Source organism: Ascaphus truei, chromosome 9, assembly GCF_040206685.1.
Source record: "Ascaphus truei isolate aAscTru1 chromosome 9, aAscTru1.hap1, whole genome shotgun sequence".
In the NCBI taxonomy this organism is placed as follows: Eukaryota; Metazoa; Chordata; class Amphibia; order Anura; family Ascaphidae; genus Ascaphus; species Ascaphus truei.
The window spans coordinates 32,847,625-32,873,508 of record NC_134491.1 but is presented as its reverse complement, the minus strand read 5'-3'; the positions used below and the strand labels follow the sequence as shown (position 1 = coordinate 32,873,508).

Here is a 25,884-nt window from a genome sequence, read left to right as displayed (position 1 = left end):
ATTTTCCAACTCTATCTGTCCATGAAATGTCTGTGAATTGACTGTATAACCCTGTTATTTTAATGTAATCATGTATTTTTTATAATTCTGTGCCCAGGACATACTTGAAAACGAGAGGTAACTCTCAATGTATTACTTTCTGGTAAAACATTTTTATAAATAAACTAGCTGAGAGACCCGGCGTTGCCCGGGATGTCATTTTGGGGGGGCGGACGACAGGGTTGGGCTTCCCCCCCCCTTGACAGCTAGGTGGGTGACTGAGATGACTGAGTGTGTGGGTGACTGTGTGGGTGGGTGGGTGACACTTGACTGAGTGGGTGGGTGGGTGGGTGGGTGACTTTGGGTCGGTGGGTGGGTGACTTTGGGTCGGTTTGACTTTGGGTCGGTGGGTGGGTGACTTTGGGTCGGTGGGTGGGTGACTTTGGGTCGGTTTGACTTTGGGTCGTTGGGTGGGTGACTTTGGGTCGGTGGGTGACTTTGGGTCAGTGGTTGGGTGGGTGACTTGGGTCGGTGGGTGGGTGACTTGGGTCGGTGGGTGGATGACTTTGGGTCGGTGGGTGGGTGACTTTGGGTCGGTGGGTGGGTGACTTTGGGTTGGTGGGTGGGTGGGTGACTTTGGGTCGGTGGGTGGGTGGGTGACTTTGGGTCGGTGGGTGGGTCGGTGACTGGGTGACTTTTTCAGGGTCGGTGACTGGGTGGGTCAGTGACTGGGTTCGGTGACTGGGTGGGTCAGTGAGTGTGTAGGTGGGGTCGGTGAGTGGGTGGGTGGGGTCAGTGACTGGGTGGGTGGGAGACTGAATGGGTGGGTGAGTGGGAGACTGAATGGGTGGGTGAGTGGGAGACTGAATGGGTGGGTGAGTGGGAGACTGAATGGGTGGGTGAGTGGGAGACTGAATGGGTGGGTGGGTGGGTTGGTGACTGAGTGGGTGGGTGACTTTGGGTCGGTGACTGGGTGGGTGACTTTGGGTCGGTTTGATTTTGGGTCGGTTTGACTTTGGGTCGGTGGGTGGGTGACTTTGGGTCGGTGGGTGGGTGACTTTGGGTGGGTGACTTTGGGTCGGTTTGACTTTGGGTGGGTGACTTTGGGTCGGTGGGTGGGTGACTTTGGGTCAGTTTGACTTTGGGTCGGTGGGTGGGTGACTTTGGGTCGGTGGGTGACTTTGGGTCGGTGGTTGGGTGGGTGACTTGGGTCGGTGGGTGGGTGACTTGGGTCGGTGGGTGGATGACTTTGGGTCGGTGGGTGGGTGACTTTGGGTTAGTGGGTGGGTGGGTGACTTTGGGTCGGTAGGTGGGTGGGTGACTTTGGGTCGGTGGGTGGGTGGGTGGGTGGATGACTTTGGGTCGGTGGGTGGGTCGGTGACTGGGTGACTTTTTCAGGGTCGGTGATTGGGTTGGTCAGTGACTGGGTTCGGTGACTGGGTGGGTCAGTGAGTGGGTAGGTGGGGTCGGTGAGTGGGTGGGTGGGGTCAGTGACTGGGTGGGTGGGTGAGTGGGAGACTGAATGGGTGGGTGAGTGGGAGACTGAATGGGTGGGTGAGTGGGAGACTGAATGGGTGGGTGAGTGGGAGACTGAATGGGTGGGTGAGTGGGAGACTGAATGGGTGGGTGAGTGGGAGACTGAATGGGTGGGTGAGTGGGAGACTGAATGGGTGGGTGAGTGGGAAACTGAATGGGTGGGTGAGTGGGAAACTGAATGGGTGGGTGAGTGGGAAACTGAATGGGTGGGTGAGTGGGAAACTGAATGGGTGGGTGAGTGGGAGACTGGGTGGGTGGGTGAGTGGGAGACTGGGTGGGTGACTGAGTGGGAGACTGAGTGGGAGACTGACTGAGTGGGAGACTGACTGAGTGGGAGACTGACTGGGTAGGGTGAGTGGGTGACTGACTGGGTGGGTGACTGACTGGGTGAGTGAGTGGGTGACTGACTGGGTGGGTGACTGACTGGGTGGGTGAGTGGGTGACTGACTGGGTGGGTGAGTGGGTGACTGACTGGGTGGGTGAGTGGGTGACTGACTGGGTTGGTGAGTGGGTGACTGACTGGGTGGGTGGGTGACTGACTGGGTGGGTGACTGACTGGGTGGGTGAGTGGGTGGGTGAGTGGGTGGGTGACTGGGTGACTGACTGAATGGGTGGGTGACTGGGTGACTGACTGAATGGGTGGGTGGGTGACTGGGTGACTGACTGAATGGGTGGGTGACTGAGTGGGTGGGTGACTGAGTGGGTGGGTGACTGAGTGGGTGGGTGGGTGACTGAGTGGGTGGGTGACTGAGTGAGTGGGTGGGTGACTGAGTGAGTGGGTGGGTGACTGAGTGGGTGAGTGGGTGGGTGACTGAGTGGGTGGGTGACTGAGTGAGTGGGTGGGTGACTGAGTGAGTGGGTGGGTGACTGAGTTGGTGGGTGACTGAGTGAGTGGGTGGGTGGGTGACTGAGTGAGTGGGTGGGTGACTGGGTGAAAGTGGGTGACTGGGTGAAAGTGACTGGGTGTGTGTGTGGGTGGGTGTGTGGGTGACTGGGTGTGTGGGTGTGTGGGTGGGTGACTGAGTGAGTGGGTGACTGAGTGGGTTGGTGACTGAGTGAGTGGGTGGGTGACTAAGTGAGTGGGTGGGTGACTGAGTGGGTGGGTGACTGAGTGAGTGGGTGGGTGACTGAGTGGGTGACTGAGTGGGTGGGTGGGTGACTGAGTGGGTGGGTGACTGAGTGAGTGGGTGGGTGACTGAGTGGGTGACTGAGTGGGTGGGTGGGTGACTGGGTGAAAGTGGGTGACTGGGTGAAAGTGACTGGGTGGGTGTGTGGGTGACTGGGTGGGTGTGTGGGTGAGTGTGTGGGTGGGTGACTGGGTGACTTACCTTGACCCCGTGGCATCTTGCTGGGGCAGGAGGTGAGTTCGGGAAGCTGGCGAGGGGGGGCAAGAGTGGCAGGAGACCCGCTCCGCGCTTCCCCTCCGTCCGGGAGCCGGCGCACATGAGGGGGAGTGCAGGAGACCCGGGCCGCGCCGCGAGGGGGGAGGAGCCTGGAGTTTGCTGCTTAGCAGGAGGGCCACGCTTCCTCCGGGAGCGGCGCACGGTGAGGGTGATGGTGCGGCTGGGGATGTTGCGGAGCGTGGGGATTTGGGTGAGGTGGGGAGGGGGGAGAGAGTGAGGGGCACCGGGAGAGGAGGTGCACCGGGAGAGGAGGGGCACTGGGAGAGGAGGGGGGGTGGAAGGTGAGCTGTGGTCCAACTGACGGGGGAGAGTGAGGGTGTGTGTGTGTGTGTGTGTGTGTGTGTGTGTGTGTGTGTGTGTGTGTGTGTGTGTGTGTGTGTGTGTGTGTGTGTGTGTGTTGTCACTCCGCCTCAGGCCAATGAGAGGTGAGGGGGCGGGCAGGCCAAGGGACCAATGAGATTTCCCCTAGGGACACACAGACAGGCATACAGTGCTTTCACTAATATATAATAAGATTAAAAAAACACTGAGCTCTACAGTATTCTTCTGATGGGTGTTTGCGGAACCTCTGAGGTGGTCACATAGCATGAATTATAATGACGAAGGACTTCCTGACACACCAAGTCCTTCTTAATACAAATGTAACAAATACTAATTTAGTGCTTAGTGAAGAGACCACGTACTTTTGTTCATGACGGGACCTTCAACAAAGGACCTTCCATACTGGAAGTACCCGGTCTTTAAAATACACTTCCCTAGAAGATTAAAGTACACAAGATTAAAGTATCACTCTCTACAATACCTTTATACAATGAGAAACAGGGTGTCTGATGCATTATACTGTAGGTGTCATCCCCCGATGGACTAAATTAATCTAATGACAATGATATATGTAGGTTGCAACTAGCTGATTGATGCCTTTTACAAAAATGGGACATGTGTAAGCATTTTAAATCATTTATGAACGATTATTGTGAAATTACTTTGTAAACATACTGTAGTAAGACAACATTTAGGTTGGGGGTTTACTGCCCATATCTTGCTCTCATCCTGTGCTCTTTTCTTGTTGATCCTGTTACAGGGACACAGTATGCATAACTCCACATAGATTATCATTGGGTTGCAGTAAGCAGATCTGACAACTCTGATACATTCTACACTGCAAATAAAACCAGGAAATTGTCCATCTTTAAAAAATTATTTAAAAAACACTTTACTCTTGTGTGTTATTTTTAAAATGCATCAATGACTAACATTTAACCCATTAAACATATCATGTCATAAACCCAGTTTGGTGCTATGTGTCATCTGCACTGCTTAAGTAAGGCTACGGCCCCAGGAAGCCCGCGCAAAAAACGGAGAGACTGGCGGCGCTCCGTGGCCTTCAACCCAGCAATCGGAGGATTTCAGATTATTTGTGATGGGGGGCGTGGCGGGGGCGCGGCCATGATGTCATGGTTCGCCCTCATTGGCTGAACCGCCACCGTGATGTGGCTATCGCTCAGCCGCCGCACCAAAAGTCAAATTTCTTGACTTTTCAAAGTGTGGTTGCGTCATCGCGCTTTGTGCATGCGCGCGCACGCACTGACTGGGGCTGGCCCCAAAGAGGGCTGTCTCTTGTTCGCACCGCACACGCCATCGCGATCACTGGGGACGAGGGCTAAGGCTACAGTGGATCCTGATAACTAAGAATAGGGCTGGTCAAATTCAGTGATCGAGGGCTGGCAAAAGCACCGGTTTTAAGATTTCTCTAATTAACACATAATTAACACAAACCTGGCTGCTCGATTCCTCTTTTTACATTGAGCTAGAGGGTCCCTGGAGCTGAATCGCGCTATTCTTATGTCCGGTGATCCCGTGGTTCCTCAGATATTACAGATTTCAGTGCCTGGATCCCCTCTCTGTTTCGGGGAAACAAAATGACCACTAAAGCGTGGGCCAATAGGAAGCTGCAATGGATAATGTGACTTCCTATTGGATAACTGCCGCTGCCATATTAAGAAGAATTGGAAGTGACCCGGCACCGGAAACTTTATGTATATGTGCAACCGGGGTGTTTCCACAGCTGGAAATAGCACGTTCCGTTCCTGGGACACCTCTGGTTCAAACACTGTAAAGAAACACATCTGGGCAAAATTTCTGCTTTAATTAGCCATCTTAATTATCACTAAAACAGTCGTCAAGGACAACATTTGCGCACCTCTTACCGGGACAGCTCGGTGTATAAAAGCTTAATGACATAGGAAAGAAGGGTATATACAGTATGGTGACATAAACATGGGACGCAGTATCTGGGGGTACATAAAGTTTAGGGTACCAGTAGGTCTGTTTTCATAATATATGAAATACGGCTGGGATCAATGATATCGCCCTCTCCGACATGCAATGTTCTGTGTGATCTGTAACCTATTTGCACTCGTACTGTAAGTATTTATGTTTAATAATTAAGGGGCTAAAACTTTAACATACGCCTCTCGCATTTTGGGTGAGTACAATGTGCAACCTACACATCAGTACAATTACTAATTAATTAACAACTAGTGTATATACCCAGTTAAAATAAGAAAACCAGCTCAAACCTTTGCTTCTGCTCCTTCCATAGCTCTTCCGTGTACTGAATCTCCTTGTCTGACGGCGTAGGGTTAAACGCACAGGTGGAGACTGCACAAAGCTGCAATAGCTACACAAACATTTTAATATGTACAAAAACACATTCTTGAATAATTTTACATTTTACAGATTGACAGCTGAAAATACCGGTGATCTCTCCTTAATTTGATGCCGTTCCCTCCTCGTGTATTATTCACCCAGAATTGTCCCTTGACTTTTTAACCACTTTGCTGCCAGAGGGAATACAACTCGTTACAAAGGGATGAGTGGCTCGCCCCTCCGGCTGTGTGGGGGGTAACCAGCGCTCTCATACTAAGACTTGGTTTTATTCCTACATTCTGCTCTGTAACTGATCTGCAGAGTTCACATTTTTGGTAAGAAGCACAAAACGAGGACATTTACAGTATCTACAGAACAGGCAATGGGAATAAGAAAGCACAAACTGAACATAAAAATACCTCCCCGCCCAAAACCTCACGCGAGACTCCATCATGCACCATTATAAGAGGCGTTGAAAGCACACTGGGTGCTTTTTACTAAAACCTCCCTAATGCAAAACATGATCTAACAAAAGTAATAGATTTATCAGGTAATAACATCCCAGAGCTTTCAATTAGATTTGTGCTGCTTTTTAAAACAGTTTTGCAACTGGAAGTCTTTTATAAATTGATTTTATTGCCGCTGCATGTCAATACTGCCCCCAACAAGTCAATACTGCCCCAACAAGTCAATACTGCCCCCGCACATCAATACTGCCCCCACAAGTCAATACTGCCCCCACAAGTCAATATTGCCCCCACAACTCAATACTGCTCCAACAACTCAATACTGCCCCATAAAGACTCTGACTCCAAAACACTGTTCAAGGTCCCATGATTCAACAAAGTATCCGGCTGCTCCTCCTCTTACCGTTCTGGTAACACGATTGTTCCTCAAAACTGGAACAATCTACGGGAGACTCTCACAGCCGCCACCAGTTTCAAAACTAAAACTGTCTCATGTTTTAATCTGGTCTGTAACTGTTACATACGCCTATAATATATAATATCTCTATCTGTGCATGCAATGTCTTGTATATAATGTATACCCTGTTCACTTATGTAACTATGTATTTGTAACCATGTATTATTTGTCATCATAACTCTATGCCCAGGACTTTCTTGAAAATCAGAGGTAATTCTGAATGTATTACTTCCTGGTAAAATATTTTACAAATAAAAATAAATAAATAACTCAATCCTGCCTGCTGAACCCACACGTTACTAGGAAAGCTTTGCAAGGCATCATTGCTGCACTTCATTCTGAATGACTGCCCTCCCCAAATTTGAAACATTCTCTGAATGCCCCTTATAAAAAAAAAGTCCAATTGCAACTTTTCACCATGAAAGATACAGCACCAAATATATTAAAATACAGTCTCCGTTCTACAGAAATTCATATTTTTGTCTTTGATAAATCTGTTTTTACTTTTTCCCCATTTAAAAATTGGAGCATAGTTTCGTCAACTGGCCATCATATTTGTGAAAGAATTATGGACAGGGGGGCTATACAGAAGAAAGAGGTTCTGGGGTTACTGGTGATCCATTTTGTTTCTACTGATTAATATGGACGTGTGATAAGTGTTTGTGGGTAAGGATGAGTTTCACTGACAATAGAAGTTCCAAGACTGTGCCTGTGGCTTTACGCTCAGAATTATAGCGATACAATTTATCAGTACCCTGACGCACTTTGCTATTGTTCCATTTCTGTATGAAAGAATGTATGAGTGGGCAAGGTTTGCTCTGAGACTATTACAGAATATTATGTGCTTCCTAGAGAGATTAAAAAATTAACTTTGGTAAAAACAAATATATGGGAGGGAGGTATTTATACTAACCAAGCTCGAATAAAGCCTATGTAGAGTTTTTAGGTTGTAATAGGGCAGTGCCACCTTATTTTCTGTAACCAAGACTATAAATACTGAGGTTGGTATTACCCACCCCAGATCACGCTGAAGCCGCTTGCTAATGTAATGTGTCATCTCCTTGTGCACTCGCAATAAAGATTCCTTGATACTCACCGAGCCCGCAGTTCTTGGTGCCCTGGGGTACCCCTGAGAAGGCTGCGCTCACATATTTATCAAAGGAAAAAATCCTGCAGCTCTCACTTGGATTTGATTTCTATGATAAATCTGGTGTGGGGGGGGGGGGGGGTTAACCAGTTTTGCAACTATAAGTAACCTCTAATTCCCTACTATACTATACTGTGCAATCCAAGCAGGGAGCTGTGTGATAAGGCATTCCCTACTATACTGTGCAATCCAAGCAGGGAGCTCAGTGATAAGGCATTCCCTACTATACTGTGCAATCCAAGCAGGGAGCTGTGTGATAAGGCATTCCCAACTATACTATACTGTGCTATCCCAGCCGGGAGCTGAGTGATAAGGCATTCCCTACTATACTATACTGTGCTATCCCAGCCGGGAGCTGAGTGATAAGGCATTCCCTACTATACTATACTGTGCTATCCCAGCAGGGAGCTGAGTGATAAGGCATTCCCTACTATACTATACTGTGCTATCCCAGCAGGGAGCTGAGTGATAAGGCATTCCCTACTATACTGTGCTATCCCAGCAGGGAGCTGTGTGATAAGGCATTCCCTACTATACTATACTGTGCTATCCCAGCAGAGAGCTGTGTGATAAGGCATTCCCTACTATGCTATACTGTGCTATCCCAGCAGGGAGCTGAGTGATAAGACATTCCCAACTATACAATACAGTGCTATCCCAGCAGGGAGGGGAAAGGGATGAAATGCAGGAATATGTAGAACACGGTATGAAGTCTAATGGGGAAGATTATTGGTGTCACTTAACTAGCTACTTGTGGCTATAGTCAGGGTGCACATTAAGAGTTACATCACCTAGTGAGTGTGTCAGCATGCCTGAATTAAGACAGGAGAGCAGTATAAATAAGCTCAGGTCCCTGGATGTTGCATTCTGTGGCTCTCTGCTCCACGGTGCCTTCCCTACAAACACAGGTAAGTGCTTATCGCTGTACTTTTTAGCAGTAAGTGGCTGTATCTGGTCTGACTTGATGGAGGCTGTTGTGGATTGGTGTATACAGGTAACCTTCACTGGATGTTCATATCCACCTGCCTAATCAAACCCTGTCACTCACTATACAGAGGTGACACTGCTTAGCTATTGGGTAACAATACAGTTCTTCACAGATGTATTGCCTGTGCTTCTGAGAACACGGGCAGATGGTATGCATAACATGCTTGTGTTTGTGTACTGTATGTCTGTGCCAGGAAGCAGGGCCTGTATGAATTATATTCAGAATTATTTCCCTATAACATGTCACAACTGCAAATAATCCTAGTTTTCGCCAGGCACCAATAGAGACTAGAACGTTGCACCACATTATATACAGGGCTAAAGAAGCCTTATAGCTTGTCGGGGGACCTCCTGTACATAGTGTATATAGGGTCACATGCATGGCACTGATAGGATGTGAACATACAGTGGCTGCTTATTGAGATACTATAATTGAGTATTTATACAATGTATTATGTATTTGTGACACATCGACGTACTGAGTGATGGAATTGTGAAAGTACTCGGGGTATGGGTTACTATTACTTTGCTGTATAAATACATATGTTATTGCCACTGCTCTTAGCTTAGTTGAACACTGGAGATGTTCCTTACACTGGAGCTTTCAATTAACTGGCACAGTTGATTTTAAAAATATTTTATACTGAGACCATTTAAATAAGTTTCTGTACATGAATTGTCCTCATTTTCACAAATGAATAGGCAAATAGTATGGTCTGAAAAGCTCAAATACAGAAACAGCGTGTGAATTCAACTATTTCCTACAATAATTCCATCTATCTAACTATCTATCTATCTACATGTCCTAGGCACTCACAAGAGACTCAGATAAGTGCACATAGAGATCCATCAGCCACTTCCACGCCTCGGTCCCACTGCAGAGATCCTCCCAAGATTTTGGAGAAGGTCTTGCAATGGGACCGAAGCACAGATGAAGCCAACAAGACTATGTGTGCATGTATCCAAGTCCCCCGTGAGGGCCTGATGTAAAGGTTAACACACACACTAATTATATATATATGTAGTGTATATATATATATATATATTATATATATATATATATATATATATATATATATATATATATATAAAACAAAGACAACACAAAAATTAAGTAGCGCTAAAGAGGATGTGAAATAACCCTAATAAATGATTAATTATTATAACATATTTAAAATATTAAAATAAATTAAAATTACCACAATTTAACCTAATAATATCTACAAACCATAACGTGATAGTGAAAAAAAGGAAAATCCAAATTGAATTTTCCACTCAAACAAAAAATCCAGAGAGAAATATAGTCCCAATAGAAGATCCAGGGAGCGTCTTTGCAGCTTTAAGGGGAGTGGTATAGCCAACCACTTTTGGAATCTATGAACAAAAAACAAACAAAAGCGCAAGCTCCATAGCACGTAACTGAGTAAAAAATAAGGTACATTTATTTAAAAAATCAGCAACCCATAAGAATATGCACTTACAGGATTTCAAACAGAACCATTCGTGGGAGAGAAATCTCTATTGTGGTCATCCGCGGTGGTAGGGTGAGTCCCACGTTTGCAGAGTGGATGCAAACAGCCCAGGTTCACCATGAATTGGCAGCAAGATATAAAGGCATCCAATGCCTGCACGTCCTTTGCTCCCTCATACAATGATTGCTAACACTTGAAATTACCGCCAGCCGGAGCGCAGGGAAGATAGGGACTCCAAATACACCAACACAAACGCGATGAAGTCACAGCTCTACGCGTTTCGTCACACTGCGGCGACTTCGTCAGGAGATATGTGATTGTCAGGGACAGCCAGTTAAATAGGCTGGATCAAGTAAACCTATTTTCACATTGGTACTAAGTTTCACCACAAATCGTATAACTCTAAAATTACTATAAATATCAACATTACAATGAATAACAACAACAAAAAAACATCAATAATTATGTTGTTCACATCATACAATCAAAATAGCTAAAACTAAACAATTTAATTATGTATAAACTCAACTAACACAATGACATGTTAGAAAAAGCTGTCTCACTATTACCAATCTAAGTTTCATCAAATATGGAAAAAAATATATTTATATATCAAATTGAAATTAAAACCTAAACCTATAATTTTAGTTTCAAAAGATATTAATAAATCAATATATTAATTAGAATATAATAATATGAATATATAAACAACCAAATACCACTACACCATATAAAAATGAATGATAGAAAAATCTAAATAAAATTAAAAAAATATTAAAATCAACCTATTTAATTCCTTGTGTGATGAGAACAACATTCACAAAACAATCTTTACATTATATGTACTAACAAAAATTATTAGATTAATAATTCACATAGTGCATTAATTAACATTATATCTAATTACATATAATAACAACAATTGTTACATTAAAAAATAACTAAAATTATAAAAAGATAAAGGAAAAAATGGATTAACTATTAAATAACACCTACTTTAAGGAAATATCATATAATATAGAGGAATCCCCTCCAAAAACACAGAACCCCATCCTAGGATAGGGGGAGAGGAACCGAACTAGCAAACAGAGCAGAAAGGCAGAGAACAGCAAGGCAGGAAACTAAACCAGTGTGCTAGTATCCAAGCACTCATTAAGACCCCTGGGAGAAAGTGTACCAAGTGAGTATATCCAAAAAGACTCTCTAATATATAGTGTCTTAAATCTATCTCCCCCTAATAGGGTACTCGGAATACTCTCAATACCCATAATAACAAGTCCCTTGGGATCCTTTTGGTGTACTTGGGAAAAATGTCGAGGAACACTGTGTGCCAGCACTCCCTTAATGATGGAACGTCTGTGTTCCAGGAATCTGGCACACAAACAAGCTCTTTTAGTGCGACCCACATATTGCAATTGACATGGACAAGATAAAACATACACTATACAGTATATGTGGAGAGACAGTTGATTGAACTTTTTAATGTATATTCAGACTTGTTGCTAAATGAAGAGAAAGTATCCGACAGATGCCGATGTCTACACATTAGACATCTAGATCTGCCACACCTAATGTTTCCAGACACTAACTGTGAACCACTATTCTCAACTGAAGTATCACTAAGTCTACTTGGGGCCAAGATGTTCTTGATATTTAGACCCTTGCGGAAGACCAGTGGTGCCACAGTGGACAACTGACTGCTGAGGTGCGGATCTGAGAGCAACACTTTCCAGTGGCGATTGATAATTTGTCTAATTTTGTGGGAATAACCATTACATTTTGTAATTAACTTAACCCCACAGTTGTTTGTGTTGATATCTGCCAAAGGCATGGATTGTTTGCACTGTTTGAGCTTTGATTTAGCTAACAGATCCACACGTTCAACCGACCTGACCTTCTTGAATGCCTCCTGCACCAGAGACATATCATACCCCTTTTGTTTGAAATTGTCGATGAGACGACCGGCTTGCAGCTCAAACACCTGGTCGGATGAGCAATTCCTCCTCAGTCTATTAAACTGACTAAGGGGGATATTGCTTAGCCATTTGGAATAATGTGCATTTTTTGCATGTATATAGGCATTGACCGCCACGTCCTTGAAATGCACCCGTGTCTGGATATTCAGATTCAAATCTACTGACAATTCCAAATCTAGAAAGACAATACTAGATGCAGGCACCACATTTGCCCGCAGCTATGCGAACCTTTTTATGGGTTATTGGGAATCCAGATTTATCTGGCCCAATGCACGGCTGGGGGCGGGTCTGGTGTTCTATGGCCGGTACATTGATGACATCTTGATCATATGGGACAGAGATGGGGGTGACCTCAAGCAGATACTGACCGACTTTAACTCCAATGATATGGGCCTCAGATTCACCCACCAGATTAATGCATCTAGTATTGTATTCTTATGGGTTGCTGATTTTTTAAATAAATGTACCTTATTTTTTACTCAGTTACGTGCTATGGAGCTTGCGCTTTTGTTTGTTTTTTGTTTTTATATATATATATATATATATATATATATATATATATATAAACAAAAGAATGCTGGGTGCCCACAAGCATGAAGCCTTAAATAAAAAATAGAAAATGAAAAATATACTTAGCAGAGATTCAGGTGCTCGCAGATTGACAGGGAACACCAGCCCGCCCAGAAAAAAACAGAAGTTCCGCAGCACACTCAGTAGAAAAAGGATAATTTCATATATATATATATATATATATATATATATATATATATATATATATATATACATATTCATTATTTATGTATACTGAAGGAGTGGCTAAGTGGATAAAGACACTGCGCGGAGCCTGGTTCAATTCCTAGTGTCAACTTTTTGTCACCTTGGGAAAATCCTATTATCTCCCTGTGACTCAGGCTCAAAAAATAGATTATAAGGGACTCGTGCCTGCAAAACATCTGGGAACACTGTCAGCGCAAACAAGAAAAAATATTATATCTATATATTGTAGAACGAAAAAGGAAACAACACTAAAGATATACATACATACAGTACATACACACATATATATATATACAGTACATACATACACATATACATACTGTACATACATACACATATACATACTGTACATACATACACATATACATACAGTACATACATACACATATACATACAGACATACAGTACATACATACATACAGTACATATATACACATAAATACATACAGTACATAAATACATACATACATATATACAAACATACATACATACAGTACATACACACACAAACATACATACATATATTCATACAGTATATACATATACACATGAATACATACAGTACATATATACAGTACATACACACACATACATACATTACATACATACATACAGTACATACATGCACATGTACATACATACTATGCATGAGAAATAATTCAAATCAATAAAGATACACATATAAGGTGCAGAGGAACTGCCCGTTTGCTATCATAATGGGGAAAGATAAATGTAGAAAAAAGTTCCAGCTCTAACAATAATAAATAACTAACATATCTTAGAAGAAGTATCAAAATGTATTAAACAGAAAAACACTGGCACAAAAAGTGGAGCAAAAATAATCCACAGAAAAACATACACATTACCTATAAAACAGAGCAGGGAAACATGAGAAAAGGATGGAGAAGCCTAGAGTATTTGGACCTAATGACGGGTCGGTGGTGACCCGTGGTGCCCATCCTCATTCATTTTATAGTACTCTAGGCTGCTGCCTGCTAGTCTCCTGTTCCTCTGCTCTGTTTTATGGGTAATGTGTATGGTTTTTTCTGTGGATTCTTTTTCCCATACACTGCACTTGTGCTATTTTTTGTCCCAGTGTTTTTCTGTTAAATACATTTCGACATTTTTTCTAAGATATGTTGTTTGTATATTTTTGTTAGTGCTGGAACGTTTTTCTATATTTTTTCTATATTATTATATATATTGATTTGTAAATAATACAAATAGTAAATGTATTGTATTTAAATAAAGTAAAGTATAATATTCTAATTGACTATTATAACAAAAGATTAGAATATTACAATGTAAATTGCATCTAGCGTGAAGTCCAACTATACAGTGGAAACTGGAAGAGTTCATAAGAAGAAACATGTCATTTTACTGACTACATTGTAACTCTTTGCTTTGTGACAATTCCTACATACCGTATATCCCTTGGATGTCCGTCTCCCGATGCACAGAGACGAGATGGGCGTGGTCCTTGCAAAAGCTCTGTTCTTACAATGGAGCTCCATGTAAATGAGGAAAAGGCAGCATTTTCCCAAGTCAAGAATTTTACTGTGTACAGTGTATGAACCATGCATGCAAAAACATTATTATTATCATCATATACTGTATATTTACTTGTAAAGAAAAAGTTAAAGTACAGTAGAATTTTAACATAGTATCTTAGCTCTCCAGCAGCATTACACATTGTGTTCGGACATACCGCCCATAGCATGCTAAACTAACTCTGTGTTACAGGATACAAGATTTACTCTTCAGTAAAAGATTTTCCTGCTTAGTTTGGTCTTTTTCACATGACAGTAATGCTCTCACCCTGCTTCGCTTCTTCTACCTTTAAGGCTTGAAGGGATTTCTAATCCATTCCATTTTCGATGCTGGATATTATTATTTTGGTAGCTGCTATTCTTGACTGTCAGTTAGTACAACATAATCATAAGGGCGTCAGCATAAAGCAATGTGCTGGGGACAAAAAATATTTATTGTGTCAGATTATAGTCTTCAAATGTATAAAAGCCTATTTTACATAAAGTGAAGGTCACTTGGGCAGAAAGGAAAACAGCACCAGTTCCAATCACAGATGTCCATACATCCCATTATAATATTTATCCTGGAAGGATATACAAATATAGTGGAAGCTTCTGGAGATACTAAAGTTATGTATGTATCAAATGTATTATGTGTTTGTTACACAGAGATATTGGGTGATCGAATTGGGATGGTAATAGGGTGTATGGGGTACCACTAATTTTTTGATTACTAAATGTAGACATTTTATATTAGCCGGAATATCACAAACTGCTCCCACAACTTTCCCCCTAACTGCTCCTATAACCGCTCCCTATATCTTCTCCCCTAACTGCCCAAACTGTATTACCCACTCCATATAACGTGTCCCCTATGATCGCTCTCTATGACTTCTCCCCTAACTGGTCCTATAACTCCTCCTATAACCGCTCCCTATAACTCCTCTACCTGTTCCCAAACTATCCCTTAAAACTTCCCTTCACTGCTACTTTAACCATTCATTAGAACTCCTGCCCTAACTGTCTTTGTAACCGCCCCATAATCAGCAGCTGACACCAAGTTTAGGAAAGCTGACACAAAGCACTTAGATTAATGATGCAACATGAACCTGACACTCAACTTCACATCAATCATAATGCCAATGGGACGTTTCATACAGGCATTATACAGACCCCCCAATGTGTGCTGTCAATTAGCATTGTTACTCCCCAAAAATCCATGTTATATTAAGCTACAGACTACAGATGTAGTCAGCCTCAATGTTCCCCCCTTAACACAAAATATCCCATTATAACTGAGAATATCACAGGGTTTCCAAAGGACTCGATGGAAGTGCTGTGAATGTCACATGTCCCACTATAGGGCACCAGAGTGGAGACAAAAAAGTCATCTATATATCCAGCATTCTCTATAGAATGTACTCTTCCTAGAAAATCTGGCTGTGTTTATGTAAGCGTTGTCCATCTCATTCTACTGTAGGTTAAAAAAAATCAACAATGTCAGACATCATGCAAGAAATCGACAGGATCCTGGAAATCTTCCAGGAATATTCCCAAAGTCAATTTGTCGGCAATAAACTCACCAAAGAACAAATGGAGCAGTTCATAAAAGGGGAGCTGTATGAGGCATTCAAGGTAGGACATGGGATGGGTCTGCACTTCATAGCTTCTCTGTCTCCTGATCAATGCATTCATAATACTGTAATAACATTGTGACTGCATAAGTCTTTTTCCGCCACTCCTCAGTGAGATGAAAAGCACTTCCAAAATGAACCTGCCAGGCAATTAGAAGTATATTATTATTATTATTATTATTATTACTACAGTAATGATTTATTCCTATAGTTTAAGACAATATACATGTTTTTGTGTACAAAGATGAATCATTGTTGCCCTTGTAGTTGTGTTTCTAACCCATTAATAGCTAGCAAAAAAAATTATATATATATATATATATATATGATCTAGATTGACCTAGGCGCAAAAAATAGAAGGGGGGAGGGGGGAACAAACATAGAGTAGTATGTCTGTCCTAAGACCGTGGTGGGTGGTTAGTATTGCACTTACAATTAGATGCGCATGCGAGATCCAAACCTAGGCTTGTGATCCCAGGAACAGATCAGTGTTCTCATGTGTTAATGGAAGAAGGGAGCAACGTTGATTGAGAAGACCCTAGGTAGTGATTTATGATGGAGATATAACATCTGCATCAAAAGCAGTCCAGGATCCTGAAGCAGCTTAACTGGATTAGGAAGATATACCCAAGACTCCATCAGGTTATCTGGTTCAGCAAAGTCCAAGATCTTGAAACTGTTCCTGGTCCATAATTTTGGATAATCTACATCTAGATCTACATCTAATTATAAGTGCAATACTAACCACCCACCACGGTCAATACAGACATAATACTACTCTATGTTTGTTCCCCCCTTTTTATTATTTTTTGCGCCTAGGTCACTCTACATCGTGTAAATCCTCTCGGCACCTGTGGGGTCGAGGACCTAATTGGCAGCAAATATTAGGATCTTATAACAATGTTATCCCTACACTTCACCTCTCATACAACATGTGCTTCTTTTGTTGCAGAATACCGGAGACACAGAGACCATCAACTTAGTAAAGACAGCTCTTGACAAATATAATGTTGGTGAAATTAACTTTAGTAAATTTATGAACCTGGTTCGTTCTGCAGCCAAAGCGTATAACAGACACTTTAAAGGAAAGAGCCCTCAGCCATGTGGGGCTCAGCAGCAGGAGGTTGGCACCCAGCAACAAGTAACTAGGACTCCGTCACAACAACAAGCTCAAGTTCCAACTCTAGAACCAGTTCAAATACCAGCCCAAGAGCCAGTTCAAGCACCACCACAAGTACCAGCCCAGGTGCTAGTTCAAAAACCAGTTCAAGTGCCAGCTCAACCACTTCCACAGATACCAACACAGATGCCAGCTATGGTACAAGTACCAATCCAGGTGTCAGTTGAAGGACCACCACAGATACCAACCCAGGTGCCCATTCAAACACAACAACAAGTATCAACACAGGTGGCATTTCAAGCACCCCCTCAGGTGCCAGTTCAAGCCACCCCACAAGTACCAGCTCAGGTACTTGTTCAAGTACCACAGCAGGTACCAACCAAGGTGCCAGTTGAAGCTCCAGCACAGATACCAACTTATGGTGCATATCAATGCTTAGTTCAAGCACCAGTTCAAGTGCCAGCTCAACCACTTCCACAGGTACCAACCCAGGTACCAGCTATGGTACAAGTACCAAACCATACGCCCGTTCAAGCACCACCACAGAGACCAATCCAGGTGCCATTTCAAGCAACACCTCAAGTACGAGTTCTAAGCATCCAACAAGCTCCTGTGCTAGTTCATGTACCACAACAGGTACCAACCCAGGTGCCAGTTCAAGCACTGTCACAAGCCCAATTGCCAATTCAAGCACCACAAGTGCCAGTCCAGGTGGCAGTTCAAGCTCCAGCAAGGGTACAAGCTTATGGAGCTTATCAATGTTTAGTTCAAGCACCAGTTCAAGTGCCAGCTCAACCTCTTCCACAGAGCCCAAACCATGCACCAGTTCAAGCACCACCACAGATATCAACCCAGGTGCCAGTTCAAACACAAGTACCAGTCCAGGTGCCATTTCAATCACCACTTCAAGAGCCAGTTCAAGTGCCCCCACAAGTACCAGCTCAGGTGCTAGTTCAAATACCACAACAGGTATCAATCCAGGTGCCAGTTCAAGTCCAACCACAAGTACCAGTCCAGGTGCCCGTTCAAGCTCCAGCACAGGTACCAGCTTATATAAATTGTCAATGGTCAGTTCAAGCACCAGTTCAAATATCAGCTCAACAACTTCCACAGGTACCAACCCACGTGCCTGTTATAGTGCAAGTACCAACCAAGGCACCAATTCAAACCCCCCCACAAGTACCAGCTCAGGTGCTAATTCAAGCACCACAAAAGGTACCAACCCAGGTGCCAGTTCAAACACAACCACAAGCACCAGTCCGAGTGCTAGTTCAAGGACCACAAGTACCTGCCCAGGTGCCGGTTCAAGCTCCAGGACAGGTAAAAGCTTATGGAGCTTATCAATGGTTAGTTCAAGCACCAGTTCAAGTACCAGTTCAAGTGCCAGCTCAACCACTTCCACAGGTACCAACCCAGGTGCCAACTATGGTACAAATACAAACCCATACACCCGTTCAAGCACCACCACAGATACCAATCCAGGTGCCATTTCAAGCAACACCTCAAGTGCCAGTTCTAGCCCCCCCACAAGTACCAGCTCATGTGCTAGTTCAAGTACCACAACAGGTACCAACTCAGGTGTCAGTTCAAGCACCACCACAAGCACAAGTTAAAATGCCAGGTCAAGCACCACAAGTGCCAGTCCAGGTGGCCATTCAAGCTCCAGCACAGGTACAAGCTTATGGAGCTTATCAATGGTTAGTTCAAGCACCAGTTCAAGTGCCAGCTCAACCTCTTCTACAGGTACCAACCCAGGTGCCCGCTATGGTACAAGTATCAAACCATACACCTGTTCAAGCACCACCACAGAGACCAATCCAGGTGCCATTTCAAGCAACACCTCAAGTACGAGTTCTAACCCCCCAACAAGCTCCTGTGCTAGTTCAATTACCACAACAGGTACCAACCCAGGTGCCAGTTCAAGGACTGCCACAAGCCCAATTGCCAGCTCAATCTTTTCCACAAATACCAACCCAGATGCCAGCTTTGGTACAAGTACCAACCCAGGCGCCAGTTCAACAACCACCACAGATACCAACCCAGGCGCCAGTTCAAGCACCACCACAGATACCAACCCAGGTGCCATTTCAATTACGACCTCAGGTACCAGTTCAAGCCCCACCACAAGTAGGAGCTCCATTGCTAGTTCAAGTACCACAACAGGTACAAACCCAGGTGCCAGTTCAAGCACAATCACCATTCCAAGTGCTGGTTCAAGTACCACAAGTACCAGTCCAGGTGCCAATTCAAGCTCCAGCACAGGTACCATCTTATGGAGCTTATCAATGGTTAGTTCAAGTGCCAGCTCAACCACTTCCACAGATACCAACCCAAGTGCCCGTTATGGTACAAGTACCAGTACAAGCACCACTACAGATACCAACCCAGGCGACAGTTCAAGCACCACCACCACAGATACCAACCCAGGTGCCAATTCAAACACAACAACAAGTACCAACCCAGATGCCAGTTCAAGCACCAGCTCAAGTGCTAGTTGAAGTACAACAGGTGCCAGTTCAAGCACCACCACAACATGGAATTCAAGTTCTTGTTAAAGCACCACCACAAGTACCAACTCAGACACTCCCTCAAATACCAGCACACGTGCCAGTTAAAGAACAACAGGCACCAGTCCACGTGCCAGTTCAAGCACCACAGGTACCCATTCAGGTGCCAATTCAGGTACCAGTTCAGTTGACAGTTCAAGCACCTCCACAAGTTTCAGTTCAGATGCCAGCTTCTGGAGTTTGTCAACGGTTAGCTCAGGCACCAGCTAAAATGTCAGTTCAAGCACCATCACAGGTACCAACAAAGGTGCCAGTTCAAGAAGCACAACAAGGAATTCAAGTTCCTGGTCAAGGACCACCACGGGTACCAGCTCAGGCACCTACACAAGCACAAATCCAGATGCCAGTTCAAGCACCAGAAGTACCAATCCAGCTACCAGTTCAGGTGCCAGTTCAAGCCCCTTCACAAGTACCAGTCCAGGTGCCTGTTCCAGCACCAAGACAGGTAACAACTCAGGTGCCAGTCCAAGCACCAGCACAACAAGGAATTCAAGTTCCTGGTCAAGCACCACAAGTACCAGCTCAGGCACCCACACAAGCATCAGCTCAGGCACCCACACAAGCACTGGCTCAGGCTCTCCCACAAGTACCAGCTCAGGCATTCCCACAAGTACCTGCTCAGGCACCCACACAAGCACCAGCTCAGGCACCCACACAATTACCAGATCAGGCACCCACACAAGTACCAGATCAGGCACCCACACAAGCAACATCTCAGGCACTCCCACAAGTACCAGCTCAGGCACCCACACAAGCACCAGCTCAGGCACCCACACAAGCAACATCTCAGGCACTCCCACAAGTACCAGCTCAGGCACCCACACAAGCACCAGCTCAGGCACCCACACAAGTACCTGCTCAGGCACCCACACAAGTACCTGCTCAGGCACCACCACAAGTACCAGCTCAGGCACTCCCTCAAGTACCAGCTCAGGCACCACCACAAGTACCAGCTCAGGCACTCCCACAAGTACCAGCTCAGGCACTCCCACAAGTACCAGCTCAGGCACTCCCACAAGTACCAGCTCAGGCACTCCCACAAGTACCAGCTCAGGCACTCTCACAAGTACCAGCTCAGGCACTCCCACAAGTACCAGCTCAGGCACTTCCCATGAGTACCAGTTCAAGCACCACCACAGGCACCAGTCCAAGTACCAGTTCAAGTGTCAGCTCAATCACCACCCCAGATACCAATCCAAGTGCCTGTTCTGGTACAACAACAAATACCAACTCAGGTGCCAGTTCAAGCACCAACACAACAAAATAAGTCAAGTTCCTGTTCAAGCACCACAAGTATCAGCCCAGGCAACCACAAAAACACCAGTCCAAGTGCAAGTTCAAACACTACAAGTACCCAAAAAAAGGTTGGACATCTTTTTAGATGGAAAAGGTATACAGGGATATACCAAATAAGTATACATGGGAAGGATGTTGATCCAGGGATTAATCCGATTGCCAATTCTTGGAGTCAGGAAGGAATTAATTTTTCCCCTTAATGGGGTTTTTTGTTTGCCTTCCTCTGGATCAATAAGTAAGTATAGATATAGGATAAAGTATCTGTTGTCTAAATTTAGCATAGGTTGAACTTGATGGACCTACGTCTTTTTTCAACCTCATCTACTATGTAACTATGTAACTATGTAACATTCAGGTGCCTGTTCAGGTACCAGTTCAAGCACCTCCACAAATATCAGTCCGGGTACCTTCTTATGAAGTTTGTCAATGGTTAGTTCAAGCACCACCGCAGATACCAACCCAGGTGCCTGTTCTAGCACAACAACAAGTACCAAGCCAGGTGCCAGTTCAAGCGCCACCACATGTACCAACTCATGTGCCAGTTCAAGCATGGGGAATGTAGAACAGTGCCCCCTGCCACTGACAGGCTGCAATTACACCTCTTCACAGATAACCTGACTCTTCATTACCAGTGAAGGGCTGTGTTACTATCTATCATGTTTTATTTATCAATGTTCAATATGCATTACATTAGGAATAAAGTACAATTGACCAAACTTAAACTTAACAATTTGAGTGCCAGAGCGAGCTGACCCACACAAGGGGTTAAATAGTATCGAAAAAGAGTCAAATAAAATTATTTATATATATATATATATATATATATATATATATAATATACACACACACACACACATTCATACACACATACACACACACACATACAGAGAGATAGTAAATTAAGGTGATTTATCCAGATATATTTTTTAATAATTTATTATGGTATATGTATGAATATCTTTATTTATATAGTGCCATCCTTGTACATAGCGTTTTAAAGCAGTAATACACGCGACATAATAAGAACAACCGCTTCATAGATAAAAGAAACATTAGGAAATGGAGTCCTCTGCTCAAAAGAGCTTACAATCTAAGTGGTAAGTAGGGAGAACTTAGAGACAGTAGGGGTGTGTTATGGTGAGTGTGTCTGCAAGGGGTCACGGCCAATGCATCTGGGATGTATAGTATCAGCTAACAGAGCTACCCAAATGCTTCATTAAAGAAGCTTGTTTTAAGATGGATTTAAAGGGGGAGAAATAAGGTGCTAGTCAGATATTGGTAATATCAGATATTGGTAATGGAGAAGGGGGGTAGTAGGGACAGGTTTGGGAGGACGTATAAGCAGCTCGGTTTTAGACATGGTGAGTTTAAGTCAGCAGAGGGCCATCCAGGATGATATAGCTAAGAGACATTCAGACACTTTGGTCTGTACAGCAGGTGTAAAATCAGGGGCTGGAAGGTAAATGTGTGTGTCATCTGCATAGAGGTGATATTTTAATCCAAGAGATGTGTTAAGGTTACCTAGAGAGAGTGTGCAAGGAAAAAATGCCCCAGGACAGACCCTGGCGTACGCTCACAGAGAGATTGATAGAGGAGAAGGAGGTGTTAGCAAATGAGACACTGAAATTACGATGGAAGTGATAAAAGGAGATACAGGATAGAGCTTTGTTATGGATACCAAGAGTATGGAGACTGTGAAGGAGAAGAGGGTGGTCCACAGTTTCAAAGGCCATAGAGACTTCAAGTAATATAAGCAAGGTGTAATGACCTTGGTCTTTGGCAGGATGGAGGTCATAAGTTATTTTAGTGAAGGCTGTTTCGGTGGAGTGAGCCGTGCGGAAGCCAAATTATGGAGGATCTTCTAGAGAATAGGAGGTAAGACATGTAGGATCATGCTTGCTGCTTTAGAGTAAGGGTATAACTGTTGTGTGCGCTTGAAGGAGGTGGGAAAGGTTTCAGAGCAGCTGGAGGAGTTGAAAATATGTGTAAGTGTAGGGATTCGTGTGTGAGCAAGAGGTTTGAGAGAATGGGGTCAAGTGGGCAAATTGTTGAGGTAGAGGAGACAATCCTTTGTGACAAAGGAAAAAGAGTCAAGGAAAGCAGGAGGAGAGTTAGGAAGAGGTGTAAAATGTGAGGAGGATACAGAGGGGATAGAATAGAATACAACATTGTCTTAAAATAATCATCAAAATCCTGAGGTGAAATGGAGGAAGAAAAACAGGTAACAGATGGTGGTCTGAGTAGAAAGTCAAAGACAGAGAAGAGGCAGCGTGGGTTAAACGTGTGAGTGTTGATTAGTGATGAAAATTCAGTTTATTTAGCCTAGGAGAGGGCAGAGTTGAAACTTTTATTATGGCTATAGTGTTTGTATTATTGCATGAACATGTATATTATACATATTAACCTAAAACACCCTATTTTTTTTTATTATATATATATATATATATATATATATATATATATATATATATATATGATTTGAGATATATATAATCTATGTACGGTATAAATACTAATTCCACCAAAGCAATGAAATGGTTATATTATAGATGCAAAAATAAATCACTGAATATCTGTCTATTATAATATATTGTTGTTTCATTTGGATTGTAAGCTCCTTGGTTTCCCCTAAAATATTATACAATAATTGTGGAAATTGGTCAGATATTGTATATGCAGTTGTCTTTTACCTCAGCAGTACTGCCATTTATATGGGTCCTTTTAAAATAAATGATAGTAGTAATCTATGTACCAATAATGAATGTATATTTACAATTTATATTTGTTATAAATTCTAATTGAATGGAAAACCCTAAATAAATATTAAGAATAAAAAATATTTTAAAAAAAGACTGTGTCTCACTGTGTTACCCGGACTGTTCTGCACGGACTATTCACAGACGCGATCCCACTACTGATCAGTACAGGGGCTTTGACCTGGGCCGGTTCAGCCCTTATTAGAACAGCCTGCTGGTTCTGAGCTCCCCCAGGCCCACCATATTGATTCTGACTTTAGTGCAGACACCCATTCACCATAGCGCAGGGCAGCCCAGAACTCCTGGATTCCAGATATCCGACAGGCCTCAGTCTCCTAAGTAACTGGGATTACAATCACACGCCACAACACCACCATGCCCTCACGCCACCATGCCCCCACGTCACCATGCCACCACGCCACCATACCCAGCGACGGAGGAAGGCTGCTCTCTGTAACTAGAAGTTTTCTCCTTGTGACCTCATCGACCATTTAAAGATTTGTACACTAGCAATGATATACTGTAAAATAGGTTATTTTTACTTTTGCCTTTTAGACCTTTCCTCAATATATAAAAGGCTTCATAACGTTGTTTCTATAATACTTAGGCACATGCCATCTTCACTCTTGCGTCTGTTTACGTAAGATCTGCGCCTGAATATAAAATATGACAACCTAACGTCTATCTTTGCATGAGAAACAGATATCTTTCCTTGGCACCAACGACTCTTGAAGTGACATAATTTGATTGATCTCATTGCAACTGTTACAAATATCTATTTGTTATTCTTGAGAATAGGTGTCAGCGCTACGATATCTTCATATACATGTACTCATTTTGGGATACCTTCTTAGCAGCATCCTCTGGTATTTGCAGATCCCCTTGAGAATGCCTTTCAAGGTACATTTAGAAGGGTCTTGTTTATTCTAGTGTTTATTATATCCCCAAATACATACAACCTCCCCCTCACCCTCCCCCCCCCCCGCACACACACACACAGGAGTCAAAGTGATGAGTCTGACAGTGACGAGGAGTATGAAGAGGAGAGGCTACTAGGTCATTTATCAAGTGTCATGGATGCTGATGACACTGACCACTGGATGGTCTTCTCCAGGACCCTCCTCCGAGTGCCCCGATTGAGCTGAATCCTGAGGCTAATGAGTTTGTCCCTCAGGACTAGAGATGGGCGAATATGCCCAAATACATTTCCTGGATTTTCTCACATTTTTCCCCAAAATCTGTTTCGGGGTGTAAAATCCGTGGACGGATTTGGTCAGTTTAAATCCACCATTGCATACAATCCATTGACAGATTAATTGAATCGTATCTACAGATTCAGCAATCCGTTGCAAATTGTATTCTGCAAATCCATCCACGGGTTGCGGAATCCGCGGAGTGTATTGGTAATAATAATAGAAAAATCAGCAAAACTCGATCGCCATTTTTGAGATTAACCCACGGGACAAAGGAACCGGCCGACCCACTGCGGATCAAAATCCGCCCTAAAAATTCGCCCATCTCTACTCAGGACCCCATTATGGATGTGCAAGAGAGTGACATTGAACTATCCCCAGAAGAGTATGAAGAGGTTCCCAGAGTAGGAGAAAGGGATCAGGAGAGGCAGTCAGACTTATCCCCCAGTGAGGGAATATCAGAGGTAACATTAGAGCCTATACTACTCCTCCCTAGACCCAAACAGGAAACTAGACCACCCATGAAATTGACCTATGACTACCCAGGGGTATCCAATAAGGTTCCAGTTGCAAGCATGGCCAAATGGGTGGTCACCAGAACAGCTGACACAGATAAACTCTGAAAATGTGATACCTGGTGGTGCACAAAGAAATCATAATGTGGAACTTATGATCAAAGCATGTCACCAATTGTTATAACTCCTTGTGTTTAGTTAGGTATCATTTGTTAGGTAGAAATGTATTATATGTAGTTATTATTTTCTTTACGCACTCTCTTTCTCTGTGACTTTATCACATCTCTAGGGTTCAAATATCATCTCTATGCTGATGACACAAAAAGTTACCTTTCAACCCCTGACCTTACACCTGTTGCACAGACCAAAGTCTCTGAATGTCTCTCTCCGATATCATCCTGGATGGCTCTCCACCGACTCAAAC

At 43.5% G+C, this 25,884-nt stretch overlaps 1 protein-coding gene across 1 annotated transcript; it reads left to right on the top strand.

The window, feature by feature from the left end:
* The first annotated feature begins 8,511 nt into the window (after positions 1-8,511).
* LOC142502808 (uncharacterized) lies at positions 8,512-21,788 on the top strand. The gene is made up of 3 exons (XM_075614333.1): positions 8,512-8,546; positions 15,860-16,014; positions 16,966-21,788. The coding sequence occupies exons 2-3, from the start codon at positions 15,877-15,879 to the stop codon at positions 20,965-20,967; spliced, it is 4,140 nt and encodes a 1,379-aa protein (XP_075470448.1). The 5' UTR covers positions 8,512-8,546; positions 15,860-15,876; the 3' UTR covers positions 20,968-21,788.
* The last annotated feature ends 4,096 nt before the right edge of the window (positions 21,789-25,884 follow it).